At 46.2% G+C, this 14,218-nt stretch overlaps 1 protein-coding gene across 1 annotated transcript; it reads right to left on the reverse strand.

The window, feature by feature from the left end:
• Window positions 1–7,627: 7,627 nt before the first annotated feature.
• Window positions 7,628–8,439, reverse strand: LOC136483212 (uncharacterized). The gene is made up of 2 exons (XM_066480265.1): window positions 8,031–8,439; window positions 7,628–7,958 (listed from the first exon to the last, which is right to left on the reverse strand). Exons 1-2 carry the CDS (start codon window positions 8,437–8,439, stop codon window positions 7,828–7,830), a joined length of 540 nt encoding a protein of 179 aa, XP_066336362.1. The 3' UTR covers window positions 7,628–7,827.
• Between the last annotated feature and the right edge of the window lie 5,779 nt (window positions 8,440–14,218).

The raw sequence follows: 14,218 nt of genomic DNA on the forward strand, positions 1-14,218 counted from the left end.
GCCGGGCATCTACTACCTACGGCCAATCGCCCCTCGGCACCCCCGAGAAGTACACCGCTCTCTCCTGTGAATGGATCTTTGCATAAGTGAATCAGTTCACTACTCGGCAACAATCATGGATAAAAAGCATCATGAACAAAACACTTGGGATGGTTACCCGAGGAGGTGGATTTGTATAGTTGAAGGCCCTTGTCTGCCTTGACACGCTGAATGAGGTGTTTGGAGCAAACAGCTCTGCAGCCCACTCTAGCACTTCACTCCTCTTCAGCCTCCCCGGTCTCTCCTAGGTGCCATCATCGTCGCCCTTGAAGTCAAAGCCTAGGTGGGCCCTCTCCTTGCAGGGCTAGATGGGGCGCACTATGAAGCTTGCTGCCACCAGTCCATCGTTAATCTCCACGCCTTTTATCAGGTCGAGGAGCTCCCTCACCTGCTCTATGTCTACACTGCTCGGTTTCTCCGACCAGCTCTTTTAGTTCTCCGGGATGTGGTCGACGTCACAGCTGATTGCAGGATGGCTCTGTTTCATGTAGAACCACCTAGTGTTCCACCCCTTTAGAGAAGTATTCAGTGATATAGTGATGTACTCGCTCGCCATTCCATCCTAAAGTTGTAGATACACTCCACCGACCACCTTAGAACCACCGCCGCCTTTCTTCTTCAACCAGAATAGGTGTATGAAGAGATTGAAGTGTGGAAGAACCCCAAGATACACTTTGCAGAAGTGGATAAAGATCGAGATGTGTAAAATGGTGTTTGGGTGGAGATTGCACAGACTAATAGCCTAGAACTCCAACAGATCCCTTAGGAAAGGATGAACAGGAAATCCCAACCCGCACTAGAAATAATCCTCAAACACCACTACTTCATCAGTATGAGGCATAGGGAAAGGCTCACCATTGGCTAGCCGCCATCCGATGGTGACTTGGTCAGGAAGAATGTCCACCTCCACCAGCCTATTGATCTTCGCCTCCCCCATCCTCGATGGCACCCATTCCTCATCACGGCTGGCTACGGCAGCCGCCCTCTTTGGTTTCATAGCTCCTTTCTTCGGTGCCATGTCTCAGATCTGATTCGGGATTAGCAGTGGAAGCACGTATGAATCTAGAAGTGTGACGGCTAAGGAGGAAAACGAATTCGCATTTGAGGGTTTTTGGGAAACCGTTCCTAGATTTGTGCCTCTCTGAATTCTTCGGAACATCAAGGTGGGCCGTTACTTGGGCTTTTGCACAACCACGGCCCGTATCGCCCATTTAGCTCCATAGTCTATTACGACTAGCCAAATATTGGCCAACTTCTCCACCAACTGTTATGGATTAGTAATTACTACTGTATAGCCATTACTCTGGTATTTTCTCTGTGATTTTGTTTTCTCCAAGATTTCCTCTTGTGGCTCAGGGACTGCGTCAGCATTACGTCTCGGTTCCTCACTGCATTGGGGATATTTCTTCAGTTGTCTGCTGTTTCTGACCCTGGCACCATGTGACCACGTCACCTACTATCAGGCTCAGGGACTAAGTGGGCACACTTCACCTTGCGGTGAATGTGCTTTTTTCATTTTGGGGCTACACCCGGGGACTAGCTACCTGCTCGGCTAGTCTTTTACTATTTTTCTACTTTGGACCCTGGCACCACATGACTACGTCATCTACTATCAGGCTCGGGGACTAAGTGGGTACACTTCACCTTGCGGTGAGTGTGTTTGCTTTAATCTGGAAGACTCTGCGCCTCTTGAAGCTAAAGAAGACTCTTTTTCTCGTGGTCAGACTCTAAGTGGGCACACTTAGTCCACTGCAAAAAAAATTTCAATTCTGAACTTGAGCTCCTTACACCCTTATGGCAAGCCGTACTTGGGTTACACTACTCGGCGACGGTTCACGCTGCTCAGCGATGGTTCATGATGCTCGACAATGATTCACGCTGCTCGGCAACTGCTCACAACTCTCGACAACTCATCACAGTGGTCGGACCATGAGTTTGACTGCTCGGCTTTGTTTGAACCTGCTTGGACAAGCTCAAGATGGCATTGCACAACGGGTACAAGGCGCTCGGGACTAGCTGTGGGGGGGTACGACCCTGAATACCTATGGCAGACCACATGGGATGTGCCCCTAGGGGTGGCCCAGCCCACGAGATGAAGCCTTACGGGGCATGACTTTGCTCGGTGCCTCCCGCAAGATACTAGGAATATATCCTGAAGATGCTACAAGATCTGTTAGGATACGTATGATCCCATGATTCCTGTAATCTGTTATTACTTTCTGGTTATCTCTTAGATCTAACCGACTTGTAACCCTGCCCCCTGGACTATATAAGGCAGGCAGGGACCCCCTCCAAACTCACACAATATCATACGATAACTAATACAATCCAACAGACCATAGGAGTAGGGTATTACGTCATACTGACAGCCTAAACCTGTATAACTCATGTGTCTCTGTTGTCTTCTTGTTCTTGATTACACGTCTCTCTGCCGATCAATCTACCTTCATGGGATACCCCTCAGAGGACTGTCGACGATATTCTATAGACACATATCCTAAGAGATCTCATAGCATCTTTAGGATATCGCCCTTGATGTCTTGTGGTACACGCCGAGCAGTACCATGCACCATAGGTCTTTGTCTCATGGGCTAGACCGCCCCTTGCAGCGTAGCCCATGTAGTCTGTCATGGGTATCTAGGATCGTACCCCCCATAGAAGTCCTTGACCTAGTAGAGATCCCTAGGAATCCTATAAAGAGATTAACAAGATGGTTTTTGGGTGTTTGAGGGTCTATGCAAGGTTATTAAGGAGGTATTTATTAAGGGTTTTAGTTGGAACGACTTTGGGTCATGATAGCTAGGCTTTCCAAAGTGGGGCGCGCACTAGATAGGCCGAGGCGGGGGCGGCTGCCAGAGTGCGCTAGGCCTGAAGGAGGAGGTGGAGGGTAGGCCGGGTTGGGCGCTCTGCTGGGCCTATAGAAGGTTGGGAGGATAGGGAGGTAGTGTTGATGGGCTAGCCTGGCAGTGGAGACAACCGAGCTAGGCCAAGAGGGGTTTAGGAGGAAGGTTTTTCCATTCCTATTTTCTTTAAGGGTTTGAGAGAGATTAAACACCAAACAAAATCCGAACAAAACCCAAGCATGCAACTAAATTACATGAATGTGTTAATTTAATTGTAATCTTTCTTTGAAGGTGATGTGAGGAGTTCGGGGCTTTGGTTTTTCAAAACATTAATAAATCATATAAGAATTGGATACATGTTGAATTCATGTGCGGGCTCGAATTCAGCCCAAGTTTTAGTCTCTTCGAGAAACATTTTATTTCATTTTAAAAATACCTATCGCCATGTTGTTGACTTGGTCAACTTCATGATAAGTGGCTTGTTGTAAAAACAATTTTGAAGTTTGGACGAGAAGGGGAAAAGTTTGACTTATTGACTACATGGTTCACACATTCAGGCAAAATTTTTGAAAAGTTCATATTTTTGTGTTAAAAACTTAGGTTGTTACACCATCCATTAGCCTTATGCTACACGTGGGCTCCGAAGGCACACACTCAGTGGCCACGGAACACAAAAAGAGACGTGGATTGCAAGAGAGGGGGACTGCAAGGGGAATGAGATGGAGAGGGTGTTTTTTGTAACTTTAACCGACAAGACCACATAGGCAGTTGGCAGTGGCATGGTAGGTTTGGGACCTTTAGTTGAGTGTAACAATAGATTGAGGACCTAGTTGGTCACTTTTTTAGTTCAAGGACTGAAGTGAGAATTAGCAGTAGATGGAGGACCTAGATGATCACTTTTTTAGTTCGAGGACCCAACTTAGAATCAATGAAAAGTTTAAGGACCCAGATTATAGTCTTACACTTTCTGATATACTATTAAATGGATGGCAATCAATACTACACAATTGATTTTAGGAGGCGGGGCCCAAACATTAACGGAGGCGGGCACAAAATCCAAACGCCTCCTAAAATGTCGAGCAATTAACGGAGGCGTTCATTTTCATTTTACGAGGTGGTCACGTTTGTCCATCCCGTAAAATCGATTTAGGAGGCGGTCTAAAAAATAACCGCCTCCTAAAATAGATTTACGGAGGCAGGGGCCCTAAGACAACCGCCTCCAAAAATCCTTTATTTTTGGAGGTTGTTGTCTTAAAGCGTCTGCCTCCGTAAATCCATTTTTTGTGGCGGGTACACTGTAAAACCCGCATCCTAAAATCCTGGCCTAGCACCAAGCCCAGCAAAGCCCATATTACCGGCCTCATGTATAAGTGCTACTTAGGGTTTCTCCATTTCTCTCCAACACTCCCTGTCCGATCCACTCCCTCCCTGACGCGCATCCCTCCTCTCCCAAGTGCGGCGCAGTCCTTCTCTACCGAGCACGCCACGCGTGGCCCTAATCTCCCGGTGTGGCGGCGCCCTTCCCCCTCCCTTTCCTGACGCAGTAGCGCCCTCCCCCCTCCCTCTCCCGATGCCTCGGTGCCCTCCCCCTTCCTTTCCCGGCGCGGCGGCGCTCTCCCCATTCCCTCTCCCAGCGTGATGGCACTCCTCCTCCCTCTCCCTGCGTGGCGGCGCTCCTCCCTCCCTCTCCATGGGCGAGCAGCAGCGCGTGAGCGCCGGCGTGCTGGTGGATCTACTAGCGGCGCTCCTCCACCACCTCCACCAGATCCGGCCCCGGCGCAGGCGGATCCGGCAACGATGGCACACGGGGAGGCCGGATCTGGCCCCGGCGTGGGTGGATCCAACGACAGTGGTGCACGGGGAGGCCGGATCTGGCCTCGACGCTGGCGGATCTGGCCAGGTGCGCGGCGTGGATCTCCTCCGGTGCCGGCGAGCTCCACCACACGCGGCGAATCGAACTACCCCAGCTCGGATCGAGCTCCCATATGGTAGATCGAGCTCACCTGTGGCGGATCGAGCTCCCTGCTACTGCGGTGGAGGTGGCGGTGGCCCAGATATAGGGCTAGGCCCGATTCGGGCTATGGGCTTTTTCCTTTTTTGTTTCTTTAATTTAGTTTGGAGGCGGGCAAAGCAACCGCCTCCGTTGATCTCCGTTAACCGAGGCCTTTGATTGAAGGCGGTTGCAATGCCCGCCTCCATTAGTCGATTTTGCCTGCCTCCAAAAAGGTTGTGTAGTAGTGAATCAACTACACGACGAAAGAAAAGGTAGATGGCTCAGTTATTCAAATGGAAGAATGCTTTCTTTATTAGTATATTTACTAGCATACATGCATGCTCATGTGTTGTATGAAACCCAATGTATTGGAGTCAATCATATCATTGCTAGACTCGAGATGTTTTAACTTGTATGAGCATGGGTCATGAATCCAGGTTATATATAAAATACGAGGGTGTGAGGGCAGTTTAGGAATTAAAGAAGGGGACAAAATAGTATTTTGGAAAATGAAAAAGTGGGTTGGAAGAAATGCTTCGTTCTTTAATATTAGAAAGAGATAGAGATGGAGATAGAGATAGACATAGAGATATATAGAGATAGAGATATATTATGGTATTATGGTAAGAAAGAATGTATAAGCAGCGCCGAGCTATCATACCCTAAATGCAAGAGAACTAGTCTATTTGGTGGCCCCAGTGTTTCTATTTGTTAGCGAGCTATGTGCCATTGAATTGATAACGAGTTGATATAAATTACTTTTACTAGCAAACGTGCTCGTGCATTACAACATAAAAAATAACTATCAAACGTTTATGGCAAACAAGAATGGAAGTAGTCTAGGTATGTTTTATCCATTCTATAAAATTTGAAATCTATAGTTTATTTTAGACCTATATTGTATTTGTTATTTTAATGTTTACTAGCAAAAGTGTGTGTGTTGCACCGGGTTATTATGTGCTTGTAAGTTGTCATTTGCTCAATTATTGTTTTAGTGATAGACGGGAGTGTTCGGCTGAGCTAGATTATTTACTGTTCATGCTGAGAAACACTGTTTATGCTGGAATGTTGTGAGAGAAAACACTGTTCCGGCTGAAAAAATAAGCCAAACAAACCGACTTAAAGTGCAGCCGAACACTGCCGTCGATGTTACTTGTAATAGCAAGACGTCTGTGACGACTTTTGTCAATTCCAGTGGTCTTTCAAAGCAAAGATGCTCATTAGATTAGAGTGTGTGTGTGCCCACAGTGATGAATGATGCATGTAGTGACTTCGTTAATTTCAAGATCATGCACTTAAGGCCCGTTTGGCACGGCTCGTAGCGGCTCCGGTTTTTCTGACGCGAACACTGTAGCGCGAAGCTGGTTTTCTCTCTCTTCCTCTCCTCCTCTCACTGACACGCGCACTGTTCATCAAAGCCGCACAAGCCGATTTTCTGGCTTGCCCCGCGCGCTACAGTGTTTTTGCTACAGTGAGACAGAAAAGTAGGAGAAAGAAACCGTCTTTTTGCTACAGTGTTGGTACCATGGGAAGTCGAAGCTGCTTTGTCCCTTTTGCGCTAAAGCTAGGCAACGATGACGCATGATGGGCTTAGTCGCTAAGTGCTATAGCGACTGGACTGTTGTGCGGGTGTGTCATGGCTTTGTATCAACTTCTATTCTTAATTGAGTGGCAGAGCTCCTGCTTTTTTATTCAAAAAAATGTTTTCTGATACTGCCAAGAAGAAATAATAGAAGCCCTGAACCACATCTTTGTCTTTGTTGACCCAGATGGAGCCCTATTTCCGTGGTACAGTTTCTACAATGATGGTTGATGGATGAGCCTTATGACGCTATTGATTTAGGGACAAGAATTTTCAAGCTAAAAGAATCAATGTGCAATTTACACAGCCTACAAATGAAGTTGAAGTTTCGATCACTACCTTAATCCCATTCAGCAATTAGAAGATGTTGAATATTGCTTCTTATCCTAGTCATTTCTTATTTCAAATTTAGGTACCTGAGGATGAACCACTGCAAACTAACATCAGGGCGTCTCTATTGTGGTCTCAATTTTTGAAGAGTATAATGAATCTTTTATCCCTGGACGCCCAGAACGTCTCTCATTTGCTGCGTACCAAACAGTTTAAGGTGATGTTTCATTCTGATTTCATCGATCGAGTTCAAAATATTCAGGTCCTATCATATTGATCAAACTTTCACTGCACATCTCCATATTCTATAAATGAGAAACATCTGTTTTACATATGACAACCACCCAAAGAGATGATGCACACATACATCAACCACCGTTATACCTGATCCATAAATTCGTAGGTATCTAACTTTTAAACTGTACACTACGCATGTCAGATGAAGAACTTCTCACCCTGCAAAACTACAAGATACAAGCAATAGATTTGATAGACACCCTTGAAAGGCTAAACAATGGTATCAAGTTTGTAGAACATAATATTGGAATGGTAGCCGCAAGGCTCGCCATTCAAAATATATGATCTTCAGTGGCAATGTTCAATTCATATGCTAAATGATGTCCATGATGCTAACTCCATCTGGTCAAAAGACTCTGACCTCAAAGCTTTTCCAGTTTCAACTGTAAACATGGAAGGTGTGATACATTCCGATTAATTTTGACATAACCAATTCATTCAGAAAAAAACATGAAGATGAGCAACACAATATGAAGTTACATGCTCATTTTGTATGGGTAGGGTAACAGAAAACACCATAAGTTGTTCAAACATCCAGTACAAGCTTATTCCATCAGATAAACCATACAAGTGTTTATCAGGTATCGAGATAAAACATAAAAATTGTCTGATCAAATAAAACACACAGCCTTATTCAAATACCAAAGACTACAAGTCTTGCTTGAACTAAGTAATGTTTGAATGAAAAAAGTAATGTTTAACGGAAAGAAATATTATGCCGAGCATGAGTCCAGATGGACTTATTAATCTTTGACTTCTTTCTGACCTTCAGCAATGTTGGTGCCAAAAAGACGAATGGTGCGACCTTCGTTGTTGCTAGGCACTGTCTGCTCTGGTGGATTCTTCACTTGATTCTGTGAGGGGTCTGCCAGTTCTGTTCAAAAAAATTGTAAGGGGAATGTAAAGAAGGTTTTGGAGCCAATGAGACGAGTGGAGGGATGCTCACCATTCGCAGTCACCACTCTCCCTTGTGGTGGATTCTCCTCTTCATTCTGCAAGGGAATTGTAGGAACGACGCTGCTGATAGTTGCAGGGAATGAGAACCAATCGCTAGCCATAGCAGCTTGGAAATGACCAGTCACAGGATTGCCAGCCATAGCCGCCATCCCTTGAGTTGGCTGGTGCACCGGCATCGACACAGGAGGGGCATGGATGGCACTTCTGCCAGTTTGGAAGAATGGCAAGCGGGGCATAGTATTGGCAAGAGCATCAATGGCTGCAACATTGTTGTTGACCTCTTGGTTCTGCAAGGGAATACTAGGAAGGACGTTGTTGGTAGTTACAGGGAATGACCAGCCAGTGGCAGAGATGGTAGCTGGGAAATGACCAATCAAAGGATTGCCATCCATTGCCATCCCTTGAGTTCGGTGGTGCACTGGCCAGGACACAGGAAGTGCTTGGGTGTCGCTTCTGCCAGCTAGGAAGAATGGCAAGCGGCGGCCCATGGTATTGACAGGGGCATCAATGGTTGCCAAGTAGTTGTTGACCCCAATAGATTGGGAGGGCTCAACAATGCTAGGGCGAGGAGTGGAGGAGCTGCTGGCAATGTCATTGCCAGACACAACTGCTATCTCTTGTCTCCTTGAGAATGGGAATAATGGACTGACGCTGCAGTGTCCGTGGTTGTGGGGCGCCTCTGCTACAATCTCTTCCTGTGGATTATCCTCTTGATTGTGCAAGGGGGTTGCTGGAAGGATGCTGCTGGTAGTTCCAATGAGTGACCAGCCAGTGAAGGTGTTGGCAGCTGAGAAATGACCCGTCACAGGACTGACAGCCATAGCCATGGTCCCTTGAGGTGGTTGGTGCACTGGCACCATTGACGTAGGAAGCACGAGGATGGAGCTTCTGGGAGCGCCAGCTGGGATCCACCAGCCCATGGTATTGTAAGGGCCATCCACAGCTGGTGGAATTGTCACGGCCACTGTTGATGTAACAACAGGAGCTCCTTCAGTGTTCAAAGATGTTGCAGCAGCATGAGGTGCAGGCGTAGGAGTTGGCACGGCCACCACAGGAGCTGGTGCCATGGCTAGAGCTACTGCCGCATCAGGAGCTTGGCTAGGTGCTCCATTAGACCCCGTGATGGCGATGACATGATTTGCATCATCATCGTCGTTGTCAATGACAATCACGGAAATATCATCGTTGCTATGGTCGTTCTCTATGACCTCTTTGCTGTCGGGCATGGTGGCCGCAATGTTGGGAACAATGACATTAGACCCAGATCCCGAAACATTTACCTCAGCAGGGGCATCTCTAGGGGTTCCATTGCGGTGAGCGTGGTTGCCCCATGTTGCCTCCAGCGGCGTCACGGTCCTCAGCTTTGACTTCCGCTTCTTCCTTCTCCTATTCGGTGTGCGCACATCCTCCTCAGAGTCGGAGGAGAGGTGGTCACGCTTGTGTGACCTCATGTGCCCAGACAGTGCCGTCTCCCGACCAAAGGTCATGGAGCAATCGGCACAAGTGTAAGGCCAGTCGTCCACTGCAGCAACGGTGCCAAGACCAGCTAATCCAAGCCTAGCCACCACACGCGAGTGCCGCCGTGGCAAACCACGTTGCTCAGCAGTTAGCTTGTCCCTACTAGGACAACCCACCAAAGATCTCGATGAAGTTCTGCCCTCAAGGCGGTGGCCAGATCTGGAGAGCTCGTGGCAGCCAGATCTAGAGAGCTCATGGCGGTCTGATCCAGAGAGCTCATGGCGGCCAGATCCAGAGAGCTCGTGGCGGCCAGATCCGGAGAGCTCATGGCGGTTAGATCCATAGAGCTCATGGCGGCTAGATCCGGAGAGCTCATGGCAGTCAGATCCATAGAGCTCATGGCGGCCAGATCCAGAGAGCTCGTGGGGCGATGCGCGTGGTGATCCACAGCGGAGAGTAGCACCTTCCATATCACCTACTCCTACGACGCTTCCATCTCCTTCATCATGCAACTTTGTGGAGACGAGAGGTGGGTGGGCCTTAGTGTTACCATTTTTTGGTGGTGGTGGTGGTGGTGGCATCGGTGGCGGCGGCGATGAGAGCAGTTTTTGGTTTGAGTCCATGGGTCGATGGGAGAGACTAGGGTGTAATCAAGGGATTAGTAAGACTAATATGGCAGTGCTGCGGGAGAGGCCTATATTTATTATGGATAGTAATAGCTGGATTACCAACTTTTCAAGTAAGCCTCACTTCTTTTTCTTAATTCCATATATGCCCCTATGTCAGATTCCTATTACACACCATCAACACCCTTGGTAAGCATATAGCAAGAATCAAATTGAATGGAGGATACATTAGCATTTTTGTTCTTGTTCTTGCAATATTGCTCTAGATGCCCGACTTGCTTGCATCTATTGCAAAACCGATCATTGCTCTTCACAAAACTAGTATTGTGAATAGCAAAGGCCGCCTTACAAATCTTGGGGATATAGCTCAATCCCTCTTTGTTGAGAGAAAAGTGTTGGCTACCCAATCACTTTAGCAAGTGGGCCTCAGCACCATAGGCCTTTCCTAGAGCATGAGTGAGCTCATTGACCTCTCTCTTGAGAGACTCATTTTTCACCATAAGTGAGGCATCACAGGTGAAACCATCACTTATAGGTGAAGTAGTAGTGGATGAGCTACCTGAAGCATTAGTAGGAGCAACAACAATAGGATTATAGAAAGTTTCATCAAGAATATCACAAGTGACTCCTACACTGCATGTTGCAATAGGTTCCTTCTCTTTTTGAGGAACAAGAGAAGAGTTATCTTTTTCAAGCTTCTCATGGGCTTCCACTAGCCTCCCATGAGTAGCATTGAGCTCATCAAAGGATTACTCAAGATCTTGATGCTTCTTGCGCAATTCTTTGAGTTACATTCTCTTCTCATCCATATAAGACTGAGCCTCTTGCAACATCTCAAAGATTTCCTTCTTAGAGGGCTCCTCCTCATCCTCACTCTCACTATCGCTCTCATCATCGGATTGTACCTTAGTGGCCTTAGCCATGAAGCATGTTGATAGAGCAGCAAAGAGAGAAGGCTTGTTGTTGATGGCAATACTATCAAGCGCCTTCTTCTTGGTTGTCTTCCTCCCATCATCACTATCATCATCATCACTAAAGAAAACATCACTATCCCATGTGACACAATATGAGTGGCCCTTCTTCTTTTCTTGCCTTCTTTGTCCTTCTTCTTATCCTTCTTCTTGTCTTTCTTATTGTATATGGGCACTCTGCAATGAGATGATCCTTGCTCTTGCACTTGAAGCATCTCCTTGGTTCTTCCTTTGTTCTTGGATGATGCCTTTCTTCTTCTAGCACCATAGCCCTTCTTCTTCATGAATTTGCCAAATCTCCACACAAAGAGAGCCATTTCTTCATCTTCATCATCACAAGCACTTGAGCATTCATCATCACTTGATTCTTCTTTCTTTGTCTTGCCCTTGATCTTTGATGGTGATGTGGCCTTGAATGCCACACTCTTCTTATTCTTCTCATCCTCTTGACTAACTGCATCCCTTTCTACATGGTATGCCTCTTATGTGATGACATCACCTAGTACTTGGATTAGGGTCATGTTCTTCAAGCCACCTCTCACAACGATGGTGACCAATGTGTCAAACCTTGTAGGCAAGCATCTCAAGAACCAATGAGAGAAATCTTCATCTTCCACCTTTTCACCCAAGCTCTTAAGATCATTGACAATCACTTGGAGCCTATAGAACATCACTGGAATGGTATCACATTCTTGCACCTTAAAGCTTGTCAATTTGTCTTTGAGAATATATAGCTTTGCATCCTTGATCACTTATGTGCCCTCAAACGATTCTTCCAATCTCTTCCAAGCCTCATGAGCATTCTCAAGATCTTTGATTTGTTCAAACACTTTTGGATTAATTGCATCATGAATGGCACTAAGACGAATATCATTGAATTGGAGCTTCTCTTCTTCATTTGCGATGGGACGCTTCCCATTAGCAACCTCAAATTTCTTCTCCACAACCTCCCATATCTTTCTATTCATTGATTTCAAGTGTGTGCACATCTTTGCTTTCCAATAGCCATAGTTGGTGCCATAAAATTGGGGTGGCCTTCTAGTGTTGTTGATTTGAGCTATTTTGACACCGAAGGTTGTTAAGCCTCAAATTAACGATGAACACGCCTCCGATGCCACTTCAAAGGTCCTAAAATAGCTAGAGGGGTGTGAATAACCTAATAAAAACTCTACAAAAATACTAGAGCAACTTGTTAGAAAATAAGATAGCGAATATGCGATTTAGCTCTAGCTCTAATTTTACCAACTAGCAAGCTACCTACCACATACTAGTAGCTATGATCTCTATGTTGATTTCACGCAATCAAGCATGTTATGTCACAGCTACTACAACTAGTAAGCTAGCAAGAGAACTAGTTACAATTAGTCTCAACTAAACTATCAACTATCTACACAAGCAAGCTACTACAACACAAGACAAGTATGTATGTATGTATGAAATAAAAGTGAGGTCATGAGCAATATCGAACTGGGCAAGCGTCAATTGAGAATACCAAAAGACAATTGGGACAAAAGAAATTTATCTCATGGTTCAATTGCTTGTCGGCAACCTAGTCCATGTTGTGGCGATACACTCACTTGGTGGCTCACGCGCTAATAGGCATCACACGTCTAGCCCACCACTTGGGCGCCATAAGAACCAACACAAGAGAGGATCCACAAGCCACGAGCAATCCACTAGAGTTTCCTTTCGTGGTCTCTCGCGAAGAATAGGTACAAGAACCCCTCACAATCACCATGGTCAGAGCCAGCAACAATCACTAATACCACTCAATGATCCTCCGCTACTCCAAGCCATCTAAGTGGCGGAAACAACCAAGAGTATCAAGAAATCCTGCAACAACATGATCACAAGTGCCACTAAATACCTCAACTCTAAGCAAATGCACTTGGATGCTCTCCCAATCTCACTATGATGATGTATCAATGAAGGACATGAGTGAGAGGTAGACAAGGCTCACAAGGTTGTGTCACTGATCAAAATGGCCAAGAGAGTGAGACCAAGCCGACCAACCTCTGACTCAAGTTGTTGTTGCCCACTTATTGGCTAACTGTGTGGCCATCGGACGCTATAGTGTCCACATCAGACAAACGCGCCAGCGCCTGATGCTCCAGATGAAGCCACGTGTCACTAGCCATTTGAAGGCGATCGTTGCCACCCAATGGCTCTCTTTGCACACCTCTGCTACCTTGATGTCTGATGCCACATCGGACCAATTGACCTCCATTGTCTAATGCGGTCTAGAGAGCATACAGATCCATTGAACACGTCCGATAGGGGCCATTAGACAAAAGCTAGCGTCTGATGCTCATTGACCCACCTGGTCGCTGAGTGAATAGTGCTAGCATTTTAAACGATGCCCACTTTTCACTTGGTCCGATGAAAATGCCATGCGGGGCAGAGAGCTCCCAGATCACATCGGACGCAACCTTTATTTGTCCAATGCTTCTATGCCAGCGTACGATGCAAACTAAGTAGGCTACCCAAGCCTCTGCTGCTTATAGTATGCCACCAGACACAGAGCTGATTTGACCGATGGTTGCGCTGGTTCTGTCTGATGCAAGCAAAGCTCCTCCTTCTCTTCTTCTTCTTCAACCCTTGTGCAAATGTGTTAACTCCACAAAGTTCCATCACTTGTGTTCGTGAGTTAGCATTTTCACAATCATTTTTCAAGGGTTGTTAGCACTCACTAGGTCCTAATGCACATGCATGGAGTTAGTTCACCTAGTGGCACTTGATAACCGTATTCACCGTGAGAGTTCCCCTCTTAATAGTATATCTATCTATCATAAACCTGATCACACACTCTACTACGTCTTGACTAGCAAAACAAAATGCCCTAGCATATACCTTTGCCTTCAACCCTTGCATTTTGTTTTTCTCTGTCTTCTTTTCCATATTGGAGCACTTAATCATCACTTTGTGGCCATCCTCCATCACCTTGAGTGCCATCTAGCTCCTTCTTGGACTTGGGCCAACCTATCTCATCTACACACTTAGAGCATAGGGTTAGTCCAATAGGTTTCATCAATTAGTCAAAACCAAACTAGGGCTTTCAGGCGGAGAGTTGTATATCTTTCAATCTTTGTATCACAGGGAAAAGAAATGGTTGACATAAGCAC

The sequence above is a fragment of the Miscanthus floridulus genome, chromosome 9 (genome assembly GCF_019320115.1).
Source record: "Miscanthus floridulus cultivar M001 chromosome 9, ASM1932011v1, whole genome shotgun sequence".
NCBI classification, from domain to species: Eukaryota; Viridiplantae; Streptophyta; class Magnoliopsida; order Poales; family Poaceae; genus Miscanthus; species Miscanthus floridulus.